Genomic DNA, 17,679 nt, shown 5'->3' with positions numbered 1-17,679 from the left:
CTAGCAAGCGAAATCAATTGAAATTGACGATTTGACACGAGATTTTACAGGGACAGCAATTCTCGGTTCTTGTTAGTTCCTTAACCAACTGGTGGTGAATCGTTAGAGCATTCAGCGTTTCAACCTCTCTCTTGTTCCTTCCTCCACGAACTATGTCCGATCCCGCCATTTTCTCTTCCTATTTTTTCCTCTATGCGCATGCGTAATCCGCTCGTAACTATCTCTTTTCCCCTTTAAACTCTTTCGTTTTCTTTCCTTCTTTTTTTTTTTGGCAATTCGAATGCCAGAACTCGTTTTCCCGGATTTCCCGTGAACTATCGAAGTTCGAAAGGAGTTTCTCTCGGACTGAGAGGATCAACACGATTACGAGAATTAAGCGATTTTGAGATAAACTGGCGTGGGAATGCGAATTGAGAGAGACTATCTTTCCAAGCATGTTAGTTAGGTTAGATAGTTATAAGTTAGATAGAATTTGAGTTTACTTCTAATAAAATTTCAATTTACTCACTATAATACGTGCACATGTCACTTCATACTTTAATTAGATTTCATTTTAAAGGGATAAAACTGTTTGGTTATATAGCAATCACTCGGCTTTTCAGTTAGAATATCTTTGCAGGATCGATTCTAGAGGCCAAAAGAAATACAAAAATTGCTATACAAAGATGAAGACTCGTTTATCATGAGAATGTAAATCTCAACTAACATCTTACACATCTCTATAACTCTTTTGCATTCGTTTCAATCTCTAAAAATCCTTTCAAATGTATCCTACGAATTTCTAATTCCAATAAATTCTAATACGAAATTTATCCATTTACTTTCGCGACTCTTTAAAAATATTCCTGGTATCCACGTATACATATATATTCCGCTTTGGCGCGGGCGAAAAAAAAGAAAAAAATAAAGTCTCGAACGTCAAATCCCATTGATCGATCCTCCTCGATCCGTATAAAATATACACACAGTACGAAACCGCGTTATCCCCAAAGATCCCGATGTCTGATCGGCTTAAATCGCGGTAACGGCCCCGCTCGTTAATCCATTATTCAACGAGCGGATCGCGCCCTACGTGATGCGGTATCACAGTGAGAATGTGTAATAATTCGGCGGGTGTGTCTCGGCGTTAAGGGGAAGGGGGATCGCGATCGATCCCCCTCGGCGGCGATGGGAATCGGCTGACAGTCGTGCGGCGGGCGTATCAATTTCGCGGCCGAGCAGAACGTGGAAACGAGACGATCTTCCCCGCGTCTTGCTCGCCCGCTCCTAATTTATATGCACAAGTTGATGCTGCATTTGCCTATTAATAATCTAGAACTAATTAATCTAAGGAGGCTGTGTGAACAAGTGGTTGAGAACTCAACAGAGGGAGCCACGGCGTTAATCGCCCCATCGGGGAGGTTCTAGTGATCCTGATCTCAAGGTTGTTACGTGAATCTTTTTTTTTTTTTTTTGATAAAATCGAAAGTTGCAAACAGAGGGAAAGGATTTTCTTTTTTTGAAGCATCGTGAAGATTTTGTCACTTGAAATTTGAGTAGTAGTTTTCTTTGATCTAGTGTTTTCCAAAAAAGGGAGAGGGGAAGTCATTGGGGATTAATTTAAGTATTTCTTGGAATGCGATTGGTAAAAAATGATGATGTTGTGTTGCATATTGGGAGAAGCGTAGAAAGTTTTGAGACGTGGAAAATTTTGGAGACTGATACGAAAAAAAGATGGAAAACACTATTTTAATCTTTGATGCTTCGCTTTGAAAATTTCAAAATACGAAATAATTTTCGATGGAATATAATTATATCAGTTAAAAGGTAAAATTATTGCTTTTATAATTTGAAGTATCAAATTTTGAAGGACGTAACACCGTGGCCCTTTTAATTTTTTGAAAAAATGAACATGATCGACGTATATATGCAATTAATGCCTCTGTGTTATCGTAATTCATGTAAATCAAAATGTACGAAAAAAAACAAAAAACACGCACGAGCCGACCAGTTATTTTTTCCCTCTTTTCAACCTGTTCTCGCACTCTTGAGAGCTAAAAAAGAAAAAACGCGATACTCATGCTTATTGAGAGAATGAGAGGGAAAAGACGGATCGACTCGCGAAAGAAAATGTATCTACGGTCTTAGGATCGAAAAATTTTGTGGGAAGAATATAGTATACGTATAATAGACAGATCTATCTATAATGTATAAAATATGTACAAATGAGAAATATGTAAATTTACAAATAGTACGTACTGGAATAAGAAATACTGGGACTCAAGAAAACGCATGCACTTCAGGGTCTTCGATAAACTATATTTATATATATATATATATAATATATAACTATATATGTGTACTTAAGTATGTGTGACAGAGTTGTACGTATAATATGTGAAAGACTATTTTAACCCTTTCGAGACTAACAGGATGAAAAGACCAATGCATTATAAAACAAATTATTTATTTTTAACGAATTATTAATAAAAAAAATTTGAAAATTAACCTTTGCTCCTTAATTATTTCATTGCCAAAAGAGTCTGGAAAGGGTTAAGATGCGAAGCAACATTGGGATAATAATTACGTACCCTCGACGAATTAAATCTATATATATTCTTTAAAAAATCGTCAAAAAGGGGAGGGGGGAAGGGCGCGCGTAAATTCAATTTACGCATTCGTAGGTAGTAACGTCGGGTTTTCTGAAACATTCTCAAAATCTTAGTTCCTTTCCACTCGGGAATCGATTCACGATTTCACGATTCTATTGGATCCAACGATTTGTTTTAACGAGTTTCAATGTCTCTGCTTGAAAGAGGAAGCCGAAGGCTTTCATTTCACGCGACTTCTCAGGACTCGTTCCGTTCCTTCTGATTCTGATATCGTGAGATTTTGACGACCCAAATTCGGGAACGAGGTTTTAAAGTACCACGGCTTAACCTCCGCGGTTGAACGGCCACGTGTAATTGCAATTCGAATGTGTCGGATTACGCGAACGTATTGCGTGTATCACGAATTAACTCGATTTTGTCGGTTCCAATCCCTCTTCTGTGGACAAAAATAATGTCGGAATATCGTTTGCGAAATTCGATTTATATTATTCCATCATTTTTTGAAATGATATTTACAATATTTTGATGTTGATTACGATGACGATTAATTTGTAATCGATAGGGAGTTAAATTTTTGTATTTGAACATTTTGTGTTTAATATTTTGATGTTTTTGCGTTATTTATTTTTTTATTGAAAGCTTCCATTGGAAAAGGTTCTCTTAAATTTTTAACGAGAGCGAAATTTGAAATTGTAAAATCATCTAATAAATATAAGTTTTATCAGAGTATCAGAGTTTCTTGTGATATATAAATTTTTTCATATAATAATAGTGATTAATTTTGTATCAAAAAAATTAAATTTCACGAGTAAATTAATCCAATTATTTTATTTAATATTAAATTTGTTATAAAAGAGGAAATTATATCCTGCGTTTTATAATTTATTAATTCGATAATATTATTGTGAGAAAAAATTTAGTATTCTGTCATTTTAATATACTTATCATATCATAAAAATATCATTATATTTTGAATACCAAACAAAATACGAATACACTTTAACAAAAACTTAACTTATTAAATTAAATATATATAGAATTGATTTTTCTAAATATTAAACCAATACTAATACTAAAGTTTCACGTATAAAAATTCCGTTTCATATTTCCTTATACCAATTGCAAAAACAACATTATTTTCCATCATAAAGAAATACACAATAGAAAACGATATTCATTCCCTCTTGTTTCTCTTCCTACCATCGTAAGCACTGTCCGTGCAAATATTAATCAGCAGTGTTTGACAGCAATAAAACCGAGCAATTCGTGATACACATACGATGACAGAAACGAAGACCGAAATTATGTTTATCTCTATCGATTAAACCCGGATGTGCAACATTCTACCGTTGATCGTGGATTAAACGAGTTTCACGAGTACAACTCGAATCTTTTAGACAGAAATTAAATTTACATCGAGATCCGCCCTGGTTTTATCGAATTGACGAATTTTCTCGCGATACGAAAATTCTTTTCCGCTTTCATCCTTCTTTTTCCTCGTATTTCATTCTTTATTTCCCGGACCGTGAACAATTTTAATGAAATAAATTTAATTCGATCGAAATAATTTTCATTCGCGGAATACGATTTTTTTTTCTTTTTATGCCGTGAAGGAATTCATTGGATTTTTACATCGTCCGCGGGAATAATTAGATTCGCCGATCGATTTATCGCGCGGGACCAAATTACCTATGCAAATGCGGCAAGATTGGGTTACCTGTTGTACATGAGAATGTCTGGCTTCCAGAGCTTGTTTGGTGTAATTCGAAGGTCCTTTACACCTCCATACTCGGACTCGTTCCATTGGAGGTTGTAGTCCACCCATTCCTGAAACATGGAATAATTATCGTCAGTGAAATAAGTTTTTTTGGAATATGTATTGCGTTTTATTAATTCTTTGCGCGAATTGACCATAGAGGATTCGAAAAGTTCTAAATGATAATGCGTACGCTCGTCGACGAGATTAAAAAAAATTGGCAATCTCTGAAAATTGGAGAAAAAAGTTTGTACAATACTCTCTCTGGCTCCATTTCAAAGGATGAAGTCTCTACTTTTGATTGAATTTTTTAAAGAGAGAATGTTTTTATATTACAATGAAAAATATATTTGTAAAAATTTCACCTATTTGAATGTTTCTAGTTCTTTTAAAACAATTTTTTAATTATTCCTTTTTACAAATTGTTCATTTGTAGAGATACTCTTTACAGTGACTTTTGAAAAGTCGATTAACTTTTTTCATTGTTTTCTAGCATATTATGCGGTTTCGTGTATATATATTTAGTAGTTAGTTTATGTATATTATATTTTAATAAGTGTAATACTACGTATTTAGTGGATATTTATTTCATGCGAATAATTTAAACGATGCATCATTTAAAAACGATGCCAAATGATAATAACATTAATAAATAGATTTATAAATAGAAAATATTCTGATTTATAGGTTCCTTAATTAATTTCTTGTCTAAATAAAATTTATACGTTGAAACTATGATCAATATTTAATTGTTTATTAATATCGATTTCCTAATCTTAACTTAACATTATCCAATCCTTATAATATCCTTTGATGAAATACGAATATAATTAATTCTAACAAAAAAATAACATACACTACAATTCACACACATATATTCATAACAAATTAAAGAATATAATCCATTTAAAAGAAAAATTCAATTTAATTTTAGTTCACGTATAAATGTCCATTATCGGGAATAATTTCAGAAAGAATATGAATTTTCCATAGCACGCAGGGGATAATGAAGCACGAAGAATCACGAAATTAGTAAAATTAATTAAATCCTCGAAAAGAAAAAAGTAATAAAATTAATTATTCACGGATATATTCTTTTCTCCCTTTCGTTTCGAAAACGATTCAAAAGCTTTGGTGGAATAAACACGCGATCAAATTGAATTCGACGACGTAATTTCGACCGTGAATTTCGTCGTCGAACTGTTCTCCACTTTTGAGAGAGAAAACGTGGATCCTTTCATCTTTCTTTGATTGCCTAGGCTTGAAGAATGGGCTCGGGAAACGGCTAAAGCTTGAAGGCATCGTGTATACGAGCAATCCACAAAGCGCGCCGAGATTCAAGGAGATAAATTTGCTAAGAGCTGTAGGTAGAACAGCGGAAATCGGTGCTGGTGAATTACAGTCGAACGACAAGACGCTTCAAAGAGCTCGGATAATTGTTATTGTTTCGAGCCTCGAAAATATCGCGAGAACGTTGAATGGACCATTCTAAATGTAAATTGCCTAAACATCCTCTTTGTGCCTTTTGTTTCGTCTCGACGGGGAGGGACGGATTGAAGCGAAACGCAATTAAAAATAACACCAAGACCGATGATATTGAGATTGGAAAAAAAGAAAGTCGTTTTAATTGGATTTGTTTGTCCTTTGTAAGATAAGTTCTTAAGAAAAAAGAAGATTCCAAGATTTTCCATTTTTTAAATTAAAAGCTTATTTCAGAAATCGAGCGAATTTATAATGATTAAAAACAATATACAAATTTTTATTTTTTAACGATACAAGCATAGAGCGTTCATGGTTAAAAAATTAAAGAAAATTTATAAATTAATTAAACTCAAGTCAGATCAATTAAACTTACGTTTAAGATTCAATTTAAACAAATGATTTAAGATAACATTCAAATCAATCTAAAATCTTCTACCATTAATAAAATTATCTTTTCACAAATAAAGACAATAAAGAATTAACTTTACTTATTTCAATTTCATGGATTTTGATCGATAATAAGATTGTTATTCTTGCCAAGTTGCATAAAGTCTACACTTTTACTTCTCACTCTATCTACACAACAAGACAACAACAAATTCGCCTCGGTTCATCACTCGAAGACATTAACTCGCGAGATTGAGTGAGCGTCAAAACGAAAACCGCAAGCCAAACGAAGGAAATGGACACGGGCAAAGGGCTTAGGGTGAACTACGTCGGCCGTCGGTTGTGTATATTTAAGCGAAGCGACTTTCGAGGAATGCGGCGACCTGGTTTCACGATCTGGTGGTGTGCAGGTTGCATAGAAAACGGGGTGTTTTATAATGTATACTTCAATTTCCAGGTCCGGGCGGCCGAGTCTCGGCGTTTGCTCATTAGATTACGCGGGTGAATTGCACAAACGAGGAATTCAGAGGGTGAAAGTTCGCCTTCGCGGAGGCGGAGACGCGTCTGCCCGCGGAGATTTTCGAGTTCCTTTCCCTGGCGATACGCTAGCTTCCTGCGAGCCGTAGAAACGAGGCGTAACGAACGTTTTTTCTTTTTTTCTTTTTTTTCTTCGTTCTGAAATAAAATTTCGTCTCAACGGCTCACCGACCGTTTTCTATTTGCTGGCAACTGGAGCTTCCGGAAGGAGTTAGAGATTAAAGGATCGCTTTCCCTTTTTTCCTTTGCGTTTGTCTCTTTCTTTTCCTTTACTTTTCTCTTCTCTTCTCTATCTCTCTCTCACTTTTTCTCTTCTTCATTTCGTTCGTCGTTTCTTTCTTCATTTTCTGATTTTTCGGTTTTCATCCGTGAAGAAACGCTGAAGGATTTTTACCTTTTAATCTTACGCTCTAAGATGTGTTTTCATTTTCTCGAGAAGTTGAAATACTGAAAGCTTATTCCGTCTTATGTTATTATGTCGTGTTCCATCACGTGATGGTTAAAGTTCATTCCCGAGTTCATTCCTCATTCGTTTCTTAACGGAATCATCTTATTTTATATCTTATGGTATAAGAGTTACGAATAGAGAAAGAAAAATTAAATGATATAGAAATATAACATAGTTGATTTTAGGTTATTTAATCATGATTGTTCTATTAGCGCAATTTCATTTTTAACATTTGTTTTACACAATATATATATATATTTAAAAATAATTTTTATTTCTCTCTATATAGATTATTTATATAGTAATATGATAGTAATATGATAATATTTTAGCTAAGAAAAAATTGCAATTTAAAAATTACTTTATTTTCCGAGATCAAATGATTAACTTTTAACTTTTTGTGAAATTTATATATATGAAAATAATATAATATAATTAATGTACACTAATTTTGTATTATTTAATTTCTGATAAATTTTGATTAACTTTTTTTTAATGAGTAATTTAAAATTAATTAATTTCGACAAGAATTGATTAAAATTTATCAAGATCCAAAAAGTGCACAAATTCATCATATATGATTTATGTGCTTTACTTGACTATGCTACATAATAGTTTTGTATATTTTCTTGCACAAGATAGATGATACTTTTCGTATAAAATGAACAGAAAGGATTTCATATTTCAAAACTTTTTGAATTTTTATTTTTATAAAAAGAATTTCGTGATTTATCATTTTTCGAAACTTACAACAACTTATGAGTTAAAAATTTAGAAATGATTATTAATTTCTTATAATAAATTATTAATATATATCTGACAAAATAATGTTAATAATTATTATTTATATATATATAACTGCTATATTCAAATAAAGTTACCTTCTTCAATTTCATGAAAAATACTTTTATGATTGCATTACAATCTTCTGAATAATCAATTATTTTGCTCAAAGATTCTTTTGTTGATTTTTTTATTAAAGATTGCCTTCTAAAATTTCGATTTTCAATTTAGTAGTAAACATGGTAAGCCTTATACAAGATGATCTTTTTGTAAATATAAAGTATAGTTATATAATATTTACCGTGTATAATACAATATCTATGTGATGCCTCTTTAGAATTTCAATCCCTTCTTGATATCCAAGCACACGCAGGACTAATCAAAGAAGAATTATCGAAGAAGAAGGGAAAAGAACAAGGGCTATACGAGATTCTTTCTAAATATCTTTACAAGTTTCTTATTTTATGCTTACGTATGAACACATTTTTAAAAGACAAATCATTCTTTGCAATAGAAAAAAAATTTACAATAAATATTTTGTTAACTTGGATTAAAAATAAGGAATTAAATTTATATCATTTTGTAATATCATATTAATATTAGGAATCAATAAAAAATTTCTCGAGAAAAATTTAATAAAATAAATTTGAAATAAAATGGCAAAAATTCTAAATTTCTAAGAAATCGTTATAAATGTTTTTGTAAGATATTAGAAGACTTTTGGTCTCAGGTGTTTTCCATAAAATGTGTAAGAAAAGTTTAAAGGAAACGATTGAACTTCATTGGATGATTATAAGTAAGAATATTACAAGTTTTTACATAATGTCTGTGCTAAACAAAGTTCGAACGATATCTTTGTTTATATAATAAATGAAAAACGAGAATATGTTTTCTATCTTAAAAATTTTAAGGTAAGTGTTTAAATTAGTCTTTAAATATGAATTACAAATATTTGCAACTTTTCATGTTCATAAAATAAATATTTTATATGTTTATGGAAATATAATTTTCTATATTAATATCATTTATTTATAATAATATTTATTTTTTTGTAATAATTTATGTAATATATAAAAACAGTTTATTATAGTATTATTTAACAAAATTTATTTGCATATTAATGCTTTGTTACTAATATTAATATAATTAATTAAATTTGATAAATATATTTCTTTACTCCTAATATTATTTATTAGATTTTGTTCATTATTTAATTGATTAAAATTTGATCAAATAAAATTGATTTTCTTCATATTTTAAACAATAATTCTTTTATATAATAATATATAATAATAATATGCAACTGGTATTTATTCCAAATTATACATTACTTGTTATTTATCTATTTTGTAATAAACTAAGTAAAATATTTTATTATCTCTATAATGAAATTTATAAATAGAATATACAATAATTATTATTTACTCTAATCTAATCTTTTCCATTGTGTATAAAATGTGAGAAAAAAATTAGTAATTTAAGGTGAATATCTGTGAAAAAGAAGCAATAATAGAAATAAATAAAATGGCAGAAACTCAGTGGAAGAGAATTTTGCCATAATCCTTTTTCCACTGGATGATATTTCTACGAAGCATACCGACACTTAGGTTTGTGGATTATGTGATCCTGCGAGTGATCAAGTAGCAATGTTACTATCTCTCTCGGGGGTTTAATCTCGCACCTACAGAACGTGATCTCTCGAGAAGTACTCGACCACTAGTAAGAGAACATACAAATATTTTATATGGCGTAGAATTTTACTAAGGATTTATAAAATTTTTGTAAAAAGTAAAAATGTAATCTTTATATTATTTAAACATTTCATTGATTCAACAAATTTTATGTTTCATGAATTACATTAGATAAATGCATATAAAATTTAAATTTGACAAATCAATAATCACATAAAATATCTTCATGTAATTCACATCATAACTTAGTTATTTATTATTTAATTTATTCTCGGATACGGTATATCCATAATATCGACCCATATTTTCTAATATCAATCGTAATAAAACGGATAAAGAAAAAATTTCCAATTTTTCAAAATAAGAGACCTTTTGAATGCATCTCCATATATTACAACGGCTATCGGGAAATGGTTGACATTTATACGGGGGAAAAAAAAGACGTATCTGAATCGGGTTTGGTCTCTGTAAATGCCCATCGTTCGATCTGCAATGGACTGCCGCATTCATCTTCGGATGACCACAATAGTGGGCGTATGCACTTGGCCGGATCTCTCACGTGCATTAATGCAGCGCGTGCTTTCGGTTAAGATCTAGGCTGAATGGCGATCTTCCGAGACCGCAGTATTACCCTGAGTCTACATCGTTACCATCGTATTAATCCGAGGAACCTATCCTATGTTTTTGAGGCAAACGTCGGTCTCAATCGGTTGCGGATAAAATCGATATCGATACTACGTCGTTGCTTCTAATCTAGAAGTAATATTGAAGGTAATATACAGGAATTATGGAAGAGTAAATTAAAAAAGAGGAAAAAATTACTTTTCGGCAATAAAATTTTGGAAATAGAATAAAAAAGATTGGAATGTTTTTTTTTTTGACTCCTGATATGTGTTTATGGTGATAATAATTATCGTGATTAATAGTTTTGAAAAATGTTTAAAATTTAATGTAATAAATTTCATATGAAATATAGATGAGAATAAAATGAATATTATTTTGTGATGATCCTTAGAAAAAGTATATATGAAAAAGTAATTTTACAGAATGTAATTAAAAGTTTAGAATATTTTTAGTATTAAGTATCTTTTACATGTAATGTATATAAATTTATCATTTTATGGATTTCATATTATAATTATATGTTGTATATATTTTCATATTATTATTAATATCTTATTTATATTCTATTTATATTTTTTTACAAGTCGAATTTACAAGTAGAATTATTATTCGAAGTAATAAATAAAAAAATGAGAAATGTTTTCATCAAATTAATATAATATAGCACTGTATACATCTAAAATTAATAAGAAAATAAGTTATCCTAGAAAATATCTATTAGAAGAATTTCATCCTATTTTTTTTCTCTCCATTAAAATACAATTCATGTAAAATTCTTCATATTTATAATACAAAACTTTAATTCATAATAATTCCAAATTTCAAGTTCAAATTTAAATTAACACGTTCAAATAATTATATCATCTCGATTGACGAGGGAAAGAAGATCTTTAAAGATACATTTTGTTCCAAGCCGTTATTTTAATTAGTTTCCAAGACTTCGTATTATTAAATCGTTCCAAATGCATCGAGTTGTTGAATGGCGGTCAAAATTCTCGGAAATACTGTGACCTACTTTTTCTCCTCGAAATACGTTCTAACTGAAATATCATAGTAGTAGTATCCTGTAGTAGTAGTAAAAAAAAAGCTGCGACTCTACTACTGACCAGCACACAGGTGTCTCATTTAGGATAGATCAGTGAATGCGTGCGAGGAAGGGACGTAGAGCGAATTATTTAAAATTATGATTCGTTTTGACTGACGATATTTCGTCGAGAGAAATTCTATCCAAATGAAATAAAAATTACCCTAAAGAGAGAAATTTATATTTTCTAGTGAATAATTCTAAAAAATGTTATAATTGTATTGTATCGAATGAATAGTTATATCGATATTAATAATCTTAAAATAATCTTGATCCAAAAATTTAATAAAATAGAAAATATTATATTAATAAATTATATAAATAAATATATTAAATATATATTTGTTTATTGTAATGTGAATTTTGCACGAAGTCTTAATAAAAAATTCCTCCTTATTCTTCTCAATTAAAAATTTTGTTATAATTGATATATAGTTAAATTTTTACAATGGAATTTGGCAATGAATACAAACGTACATAAAACAGAAATCTTTAGACATCTGCAATTGAGAATAAGAAACGCTAATGATACGTCGTTTGCATATATCTTACTGTTTAATCATACGAATTGAATTGGTTTGCCATTAACAAATCAATCGCGCTACATAAACAACGCGCAAATATCAATACTGATTATCTGAAATGATCGTAATTTCTCTCTAGTTACGATGCTTGCTTCGATAATAGGGAGGAATTGAATCCTTTAGATTAGCCTTGTTCTGTGAAATACAATCGATAATTGATCGTTGCTTCATCTTAATCTTTCTTAAAATTAATAAAGGATAAAATTAACTTAGGTCAGAAATAATAATGTTTGAAATTAACTAATAAGAAACTATATCCGTGATTTTAAAGAAAAATATTCTTCAGTATGTTTGAAAGTTGAATAATTGTTCAGCATCAGAGTTATGTTTCCAAAATTTTATATAAGCTACAATTATTGCCTTCTCACTTCATATTTAATGTAAACATTAAAAAAAATATCATATAATTTATACAAACATTTTTAAACGACATTTTTCTATATCAATTTCAAATTTTAATCTCTAGAATGTAAAGATAATTCTCTCTCGACTTACGCATTAATATCTTGCGTAAAAGATAATCAATAACGAGAATCTTTGTTTTAAAATTCCACATAAAAAAGTAAAAAGAAACGAAAATCAAATTTTGAACAACTCTCAAATAAAATAAAAAAAATAACCATTTCATTTAAGGGACACCTTTAAATCTCCATTTAAATCTCGCACACCCGTACAATGATCTCGCCGCTTCGAGGCCACAACAATTTCGATACAATCCGAAACCACTTACACCGCAGCCAATCTTCCTCACCCCTATCTTACCACGAGAGGGAAGTTGGCGCGACAGCCTCGTCGATAGAAATCTCTGGCAGGATGATTACGCGAGACAGCGCGTTCACAGGGTTCGAGCGAGAAATTATTGATCTCGTTAGGATAATTAGAATTATCGGGTTACGCGGCGAAGGAGATTGCACGGGGGTTGACTGGTGTGCAGCTCGGTTCAGGATAGATTACGCCGGGTTTTGGGATGGGTTGGAAAGGCCGGGGCATGCCGTATGTCGGTTGAATTGTTCATTCGACGCCGTCCATGCTTCTCTCGTGTCCAGTCGCAATGTGCAAACGCGCACGTATGCGCAACATACGCGGTGTTCCTCTGACCCTGGGATTAAACGCATCCAAACGTGGAAGATCTCGTGGAAATTCGTTAATTCAACAGAGACGGATAAAGGGATGGGTTGGTTACCTCGGTCGCGAGCCACGGAATTCGCTTGACGCGATAGAGTGAATTCTCTCTCTCTCTTTTTCTTTCTTTCGCTCTCTTTGTTTCTCTTCGGTCACACGATCGATTGTGCACATCGATGACAATGAAACGTTATTGGAATCCGAACGGGGAGTGGCGGAGCCTGGCTTATAGATTTTGTTCGAGACAAAATTAGTTTTCTTCAGTTTTTGGCGAGCGTACTACTCTGGCGGTCGCTTTATTGGGCCGATGTTTTGACGGAAATTCGTGGGGGAAGTTTTCAGGATGGGTTACAAGGGATGATTGTGAAATGGTTCGCGTGTTGAAAATACCGGATAGAATGGACGAAGAATAGGAGCGAAGTATTAGAAAAAATAAAGTTTTACTATCAATCTTTATTAACCGTGATAGTTTGAAGATGTTTGATAGTATTGAAACTTTTAGTATAGAGATATCGAAGTAATTTATTTGTATTCTTTAGAACGATTCGAAGGAGATATTAGAGTATTGTTTAAAATTTGAGAAGTAAATGTAGTTTTATATGAGCAATTAGTATTGGAAGTTTATAAATAGATAAATTTGAAATGAATTTTTTTTTTTAGGCAATAGAATAATGAATTTTTAAATTAAATTTTTTAATCAAATATAATTGAAATTGAAGTAACGTTTATAGATATCCTCAATCATCGTATGAATAAATAAAGAATTTTGAAATATTTTACAATACTCTATAAAAGAAATCTAAAAAGCTGAAGTGAATTAAAAATTTTAACAATAAAAGAAGTCCACTATACATATAAGAAATGTAAAAATGTAAAACAAATGTAACAAGTAAAATTATGCATAATAATATTATATATATGATAAATAAAAGTTTTAATAATAATTAATAAGAAACCATTTTTCTTTTTTGCAAAAATGTTGAACTCTTTTCGTTACTTATAATATCGGGTAAATATATTCTGGAAACAGACAGTGTAATATGGAAATGAATCATTAGATATTCCCTTTATGTGTTGGTTGCTCGTGGTTTTTTCTGGTTTAAAAACTTTTTAGAAATGCCGTGATGGAATCGTTTAGAACGAGTCATAAGAGGAAAGGATGTCAAAAATGTAAATCAGTTTTTCTGGAATCCCGAAACCAGCATGGCAGCTACGAAATTTATTAAAAAATTATTCGACAGCATCTGCGAAAGAATGCTAAAAAGAAAATAAAAAAAAAAAGTTACATCGAATTTATTATTTTAGATTAATCGATTATTATATATATTTTGTTAAAAAATTTACTAATTCATAATTCAAATAATTTAATAATATAATAACATATTCATGGTTAGTTTGAATTTCTGAATAGCCTATAAGAAACATTTTTAATATTTGAATATTTCATTTTAATTTTTTTATTATTTTATATATGTGATAATATGAATAATATACGATGTACTATTATTAATATTTTTTTTCATATATTTTCAAAAATTTCAATTCATAAGCTGTATAATTTCGATAAAAAAATTATAGAAATCTCGATAATCAAGCAAACAACGAGAGATTTAAATATTGATGGAAGTTAATTCCCCTTTTTCATTTACTTTCATTCTTTTTCTGTGTTTCAATTGTTCGTCTCGCGTTACCAATTACGTTAATTGCTTCAGGAACAATGTTAAAACCTTGATTGGAATATTCTCCAATGAATTCGACAGGGATTAATTTCAATTGCATAAAATATTATTCCTTGTTAGTGACATACGTTCCCATTTCATTTCAAAAATGACCATTGCTTTCTTCTTCAATACTACACAATATCTTCGTACACCATAATCAATAATCGACAAATATTAATCAATTATTATTTTTCTATTTTCAATTTTAATGATACTTATTCTCATAGTTTGCTCTAACATTTGCTGTTGATCTTTGATTTAATTCAATGAAATTTAAAACTTACTTAGACAAAAATTATTTGTAAATAATAAACAGAAAATACACCGAATATATCTCTTATAGAGAATTTAATATCATTATGAATCAGAAATTTTTTCGAATATCAAGTTCATTCAGTAAAAAAACTCTCTTAACTTCATCTTGCACAAGCAACAAAGAATTCTCCGTGAAAAATCTCTATGTATAAAGATACAATTTTATCGCAAGTTTTTTCTACATAAAATTACATTTCCTGCCGAGATCCCATCCCATTGTCCTCGCGTTTCAAAATATCCTGTATATCCATCCGATTCCTTTTTCCTTTCCTGAAATCCTACAGCTAAACAGAAATATCGTTGAATGACCCAAGACTCGGGGTCTTCCTCTAATTAAAGTAACGTACAGACAGAAATAGCCGGATCCATTCCGTTGGAACAAAGCCGTTGAAAAGAAACGATAACGACCTGGTCGCAATACCATTGTTGCAAAGCTAACACGGAGGAACGATCCTCTCGAGCCATTTTAAGGTCATTGGAAAGGCCTCTTCCTCGATCTCGGCGATCCCTCTTCTTTTTTAATTATTCGTGTCACATTCGGACACAGACAGTCTCCCTTTGGCTAGACAAAACCTCGCTTAACAATTCAAAGATACGAAGAACTTGGTTGGTCTCGAAATTTCGTTAATTATTATCTAATTTGTGAATGAATTGTTTGAGACAGGGTTGAATGGCGAACAAAAAGTGTGGAGAATTATTGCGAAGGGATAAATAGAGTGTAATGAAAATTTTAATATTTTGATTAGAAAGATAATTCGTTGGTAAAAATACTATGATTTTTGTTTTATGTAATATCGTGCTGAGAACATCAAATTGCACATTGACATTTTTAATTTTCAAGGATTGGAATTCGATTTTCATGTTTTATATTTTTTATATTTTATAATAGCACGATATATCTGTTGTTATTATAAAATAACTAAGCAAAAATTATGCAGATATTTATAATGTATGTGTATAAAGAAAACAAAAGAAAAGAATACTAATAGATGGCGCTAGCAGATGGATTAGTATGATTCATTATCTGCAGGCATCAATCACTTCTTTTATCTTATTTTTAAAAAAGTAAATAATTATTGTATTATAAAAATAATTACTTATAAAACGTTGCACGTTTACTAAAATTTATAATATTCATGTATATAACAAAATAAAAATTCATTAACTAGTTATATATGTATCATATCTCTTATGCTTCATCTGTTTAAACAACAGAGAACATTATGATTTTAATATCTAAATAAATAAAAGTGCACATGTCAAGATATGAATAGACTACGGATGTTTGTTGCATATTTTTATAAAAAAAATGGATTAAAGGTTTTATCTTCCATATTTTTTATAATATGTATCATTATATATCCTTATCACATATATCCTTTATTCTCTATCATACATCTATTTCTTGAATTAAAAAAAAAAAATGAAATAGTTTTATCTATATCAGAAATATTGCAGTAGACTGTATAAATTCAATCATAAATCGTGGAACATTATTTTCTATCCTTCTCAAATATTCAAAAGAGAAGAAAGAAATAAAAAAAAAAATCACGCTCGAGACGAATCGTGTCTCCATTCGGCCGGTAAATAATGGAAGAACAAAATCGAGGGATTCGATTTAGGTACGAAAGGACCCTTCCTTTATTCCCGTTATTTATCGTATACCAGGGGAATTCGCGTTTATTCTAGCATCGAACGATCGTTTTCTTGGATTCGCAACACCTGTGACCAATGTTTAACCGGGTATAGCGAGGACGTGGCACACTTGGCTGAATTCTGAATCTCGGTGGTGGTATACGCGAAGGCGATAATTGCATAGAAATCATAGCCAACGTAGCGTGAATTCTTGAACGTGTCAACGTGTGCACACGTTGACATATGATATACATGACATATCATTCCTCCAGATCACGAATATTTCGGAGAAATCGTGATTCGAGATCGTTAAAATAGCATCGAACGTGGAAAATGATTAAAGGGTTCGTGATCGATTGATGAGATAAATTGGAAAAGTAGTGTGAATTTTTATGCACGAATGAAGGAAATTATGTGCATAGAAATTTGAAATAAGTTAATGAAATATTAAAATATTTGTATAAACAAATATATTGTTCGAAAATATTATTTTTAATATATAAATTACAAGTAAATATTATTTAATACTTTAAATGGAAATTAAATGATTTATTTTTTGTTTAGTTAAACACTGAAAAAATTGATGGAGGTTTTTATTATCATTTATTTTATTGTGTTATTTTATATGCAATATGTAGTATATATAATATGAGTTCGGTATATTGTATTGTAACATAAAGTTAAAAATTGTTTTGAAACGATACATTCATCTTGAATTATTTTAATTCCTGTATTTCATGACAAGAAAGTTAGTTGACCCCAAATTCCTGTGATACAAAAAAAAAAAAAAGACTTCATGTTACATTTATTCTATGTCTCAATTGTACTTCAAGTTTGAAGTAATAAAATAGAACATAAAACAAAACCCAACTTTTTCCTACGTATCCACGAACATACGTTTTCTCTCGTTATGGATTTC

The 17,679-nt window shown here is 30.4% G+C and overlaps 1 protein-coding gene across 5 annotated transcripts in view; it reads right to left on the bottom strand.

Moving 5' to 3' along the window:
* The window catches only part of LOC107997516 (neuronal acetylcholine receptor subunit alpha-7), a 367,007-nt gene that overhangs the window by 183,187 nt on the left and 166,141 nt on the right, over positions 1-17,679 (bottom strand). For all 5 annotated transcript variants that reach the window (XM_028666579.2, XM_062071768.1, XM_017056162.2 and 2 more), the window contains one exon: positions 4,309-4,418. In XM_028666579.2, the coding sequence (XP_028522380.1) occupies positions 4,309-4,418 (110 nt within the window). The remainder of the gene's footprint in view (positions 1-4,308; positions 4,419-17,679) is intronic.

This window comes from Apis cerana, linkage group LG2 (genome assembly GCF_029169275.1).
Source record: "Apis cerana isolate GH-2021 linkage group LG2, AcerK_1.0, whole genome shotgun sequence".
NCBI lineage: Eukaryota > Metazoa > Arthropoda > Insecta > Hymenoptera > Apidae > Apis > Apis cerana.
This window is presented reverse-complemented; position numbering and strand designations above follow the sequence as displayed.